Source organism: Leptidea sinapis, chromosome 29 (assembly GCF_905404315.1).
Source record: "Leptidea sinapis chromosome 29, ilLepSina1.1, whole genome shotgun sequence".
Classification (NCBI taxonomy): domain Eukaryota; kingdom Metazoa; phylum Arthropoda; class Insecta; order Lepidoptera; family Pieridae; genus Leptidea; species Leptidea sinapis.
The window spans coordinates 12,635,364-12,638,807 of record NC_066293.1 but is presented as its reverse complement, the minus strand read 5'-3'; the positions used below and the strand labels follow the sequence as shown (position 1 = coordinate 12,638,807).

Here is a 3,444-nt window from a genome sequence, read left to right as displayed (position 1 = left end):
GGTCCACTGCGGTGGGGAAGAGCCCCGCGACCACTTCCTCTACAAGCGCTGGCTCCAAGACCTCCGTGAGCGGAGCCCCCCCACCCTTCAGCTTGTTTCGAGCTGAATGGTAAGGGCGCCCCCACGGGTCCCTCTCCAGGCCATCGAGAAGGTCCTCATAAGCCTTCTCTTTAGCCTGCCTGATCGCAGACTGGAGAGCCCTCTTTCGGTCATAATATACCGTTCGAAGGCCCTCCATCATTTCAGGCGTGTCGCCTCTCCGACGCCGACTCCGCAGATAGGCCCTACGGGCCCCTATGCTTTCGGTGCGTAGGACGGCTAGCTCCTGTGACCACCAGAAAACAGCCGTCCTGCGCGGGGCCCTCTTCCAACGTGGCATCGAAGAGTCTGAGAGGGACTTCATCGCCCTCTTAAAGTCAAGAGCCAGCGCTTCCACGTCATTTGTCATAGCTGGGCCTCCGGGCCTGAGCCACGATCTTATGATCGCCGCCTCCTCGGCCAATTCCCGATCAAGGTGACTAATCACCCATCTCGGGAAGGCCGAGTTCACCCCCTCCGGTGGGACACCAGGAGCCGGGCAGCAGCTAGATGTGAGGACCCCCAGTCGGATGTACCTATGGTCCGACAGGGTCTCCACATCCTCCACCACCCGCCAGGCAGTGACCCTGCACGACGCCTCAGGGGAGGCGAGGGTAATGTCAACTATCGATGCCCCCTGAGGCCTCACGCACGTCGCTACTCCCCCGGTGTTAAGAACGACGAGGCCCAGCTCAGCCGCCCATGCCACCAAGGGAGCACCCCGCACTCCGGTCATGGTGTCGCCCCAACTACGTGAGCGACAGTTGAAGTCCCCCATGACCAATATGAGGCGGGACCTGGCCCTCCTGATGGCCGGCCCAAGGCAGCCCAGGAAGCCCTCAAACTCCCACAGAGGTCTGTTAGGGGAAAAATATACCCCCACCACTGTTAGAGGGCCCCAGTCTGCTACGACAAAGCCATCCCCCCTTTCCCGAGCTATCAGGGGCGGACCCCCTGACCGTGCAACAATTGCGACCAAGCCATGAGAGTCCGCCGCCCAATTACTTCTCTCGGGAGGACTATATGGCTCCGCCGCTACCGCCACATCCACACCCCACTCGGCCATTGACTGCAGGAATAAGTCCTGTGCCCCAGCCGAGTGATTGAGGTTCCCCTGAAGGAGCTCAAACAGTGTCGTACCGTCCATTACGACGACATTTGTTCAAGCTCCCCCTGAGGAGCAACCGTACCCTCCAGACTGGTGGGCGCGCTCGGTGCGCTCGGTTCCATGGATATGGCGGGGGCCGGCACCCCCGTTCTCGGTGTGTTCCTTTTAATTAGCGGGGGGTTGCACCTCCGCCCCCCCATGCGGTGTCCTGCGGGTGCTCCGGCATCGGCACAGACGTCGCACCTTGGCTCCTCGGTGCAACTTTGTGCAAGGTGCCCTGTCCCACCACAGCGGCAACATAGGCCGCTGCGGTCCTTTGCAGTGCACGTTGCACTGCCATGTCCGATGCCGTAGCACCGGAAGCACCGTAAAGGCCTAGCCTCAAGGAGGGTGACCCGTACGGTGCTCCATCCGATACAAAGGCGATCCTGCATGATCGCCTTTGCTGCTGTGGTGGGGCACTTTACTATCGTGCTGCCCATGGAGATACGCCCCGCACGCACATGTTCGCGGGGAACATTCCCCCTGGCAGCAACGGCCCCCACCACGTCATCTAGCGTCACGCTGTCTTCCAGCCCGCTGATCCGTATATCCACGGATTTCACAGGCCGGTTGACAGTCGCGATCCCTGCTAGTGCTCCACGTATTTCCTCAGCAAGCCTATCAGCTTGCTGAGATCGCTCGGGCCCCCCAATTTCAAGGATTCGGCTTCCGAGGGCCGTTTTCCTTGTGCGGACCTCCTTCACCCCTATGTCCGCCAAGCTGACCCGCTGCTTAGCAGCGGTGAGTGCCCAAGCATACGTTGCGCCCCCCGCTACCGCATCCTTGGACAGGGTGATGACCACCGCTGCAGTTGAAGGTGGCCTGAGGCTCACCTTCGCTTTGGGCGATCCTGCCAGCCCATCTCCCTTTGTCGGCTTCACCGACTTCACCGGCTCCACTGGCTTGGTGGACTCAGTCGCACGTATCCGGCGGATTCCAGCCTGCGCCTGCGGAGCCGGATTAGCCGGCGCGGTCAACGTCGTGTTGACCGTTGTTGGAGCAGGCTGCGTCCTCTTCTTTTTTCCCCTCGCCGCCACCTTGGTCCACGAATCGGCTTGAGGATTTGCCGCTGGGACAGGGAGGCCCTGGGGAGCTTCCTCTCTAGTGCTCCGCTCGACCTGCCTGGTGGCAGCTGCCAGGGGCGGCCGGACCACCGGTGCCGGCAGCAACCGGTCTTCGATACCAGCCAGCTTGGCGTCCATCATCTCGCCGATGGTTCGCGTCAGGTCACCCTTCAGACCTTCGACCACCTTCTTGATGATGGCTGCCTCCGAGGATGGAGCCTCCGCCACCACTGTGTCCTCCACAGCCTTTAGTTCCGAGAACTCCCTGCGTATGGCCTTCAGGTCATTCTCGAGGTCGGTGACCCGCGCTCTCAGGCGATTGTTGTCGTTTGACAACCGCCGCGCTTCATCGCGGAGCTGCCGCGACTCCTCTTCTGCGGTCCTTGCCGTCAGGACCTCAACCATCTCCGCCATATCTTTGGCGGCAATCTTAAGGTCGCGCACGTAGCCACCTTTCAGGTTGCCCGACTTTAAGGCGATGTCCAAAATCTTTTGGGACCGCTTATTCGCACGTTGCAGGATTTCAAACCCCGCCATCCTCTCTAGGTCCTTGCCTAGAATCTCATCTGAGATTCCAGGCTCAGCATCAAGCTCAACAGCAGCAGGCTTCCGGAAATCCTGGCTCCTGAGCTTCTTCTCTAACTCGTTTTCTAGTTCTTTCTCCCTACCTTCTTTTAGCAATCGTTTGGCCTGAGCCAACCCTGCTGTATGACCAGCAGCCTTTTTTTTGGCCTTATTGGCCCTCCTTTCCACGGATTCCTCGGTCTCAGTAGCCGAGGCTTGGTCGGAATTACTCGACCGCTTATAAAACGACCGTTTCCGGCCAGCACCGTATTCAGAGCAACTCGACTCATTTAAGCTATCCGTGTCCATTGTTGCAGGTTTACAGACTACAAGCAACAACGGAAACAGATAAACACACAAAAAATTTATAACATAACTTATACACTATGAAAATATTAATTAGTAAATAAACTATGTCTAAGCACTAACCTACAATAGAGTATCTAACCACACAGTTCTTAATAACTACTTATATCTATTACGCTAGTGTCCTCTAAGTCTTCGACCTGTCGGCGTCACTGCTCGGCGTCACAGAGAGAAGCGCGAGCCGCGCTCGCCGCGCTCGCCGCGAGTCTCGCGCGGGCGCGA

General features: G+C 58.7%; 1 protein-coding gene across 1 annotated transcript; it reads right to left on the bottom strand.

The window, feature by feature from the left end:
- Positions 1-1,224: 1,224 nt before the first annotated feature.
- On the bottom strand, positions 1,225-3,165 carry LOC126973578 (uncharacterized). Its single transcript, XM_050820903.1, has one exon. It carries the CDS (start codon positions 3,163-3,165, stop codon positions 1,225-1,227), a length of 1,941 nt encoding a protein of 646 aa, XP_050676860.1.
- Between the last annotated feature and the right edge of the window lie 279 nt (positions 3,166-3,444).

Bases quoted from the DNA above. Each gene is read 5' to 3' on its own strand.
- LOC126973578 (XM_050820903.1), bottom strand. From the start codon at position 3,165: ATGGACACGGATAGCTTAAATGAGTCGAGTTGCTCTGAATACGGTGCT.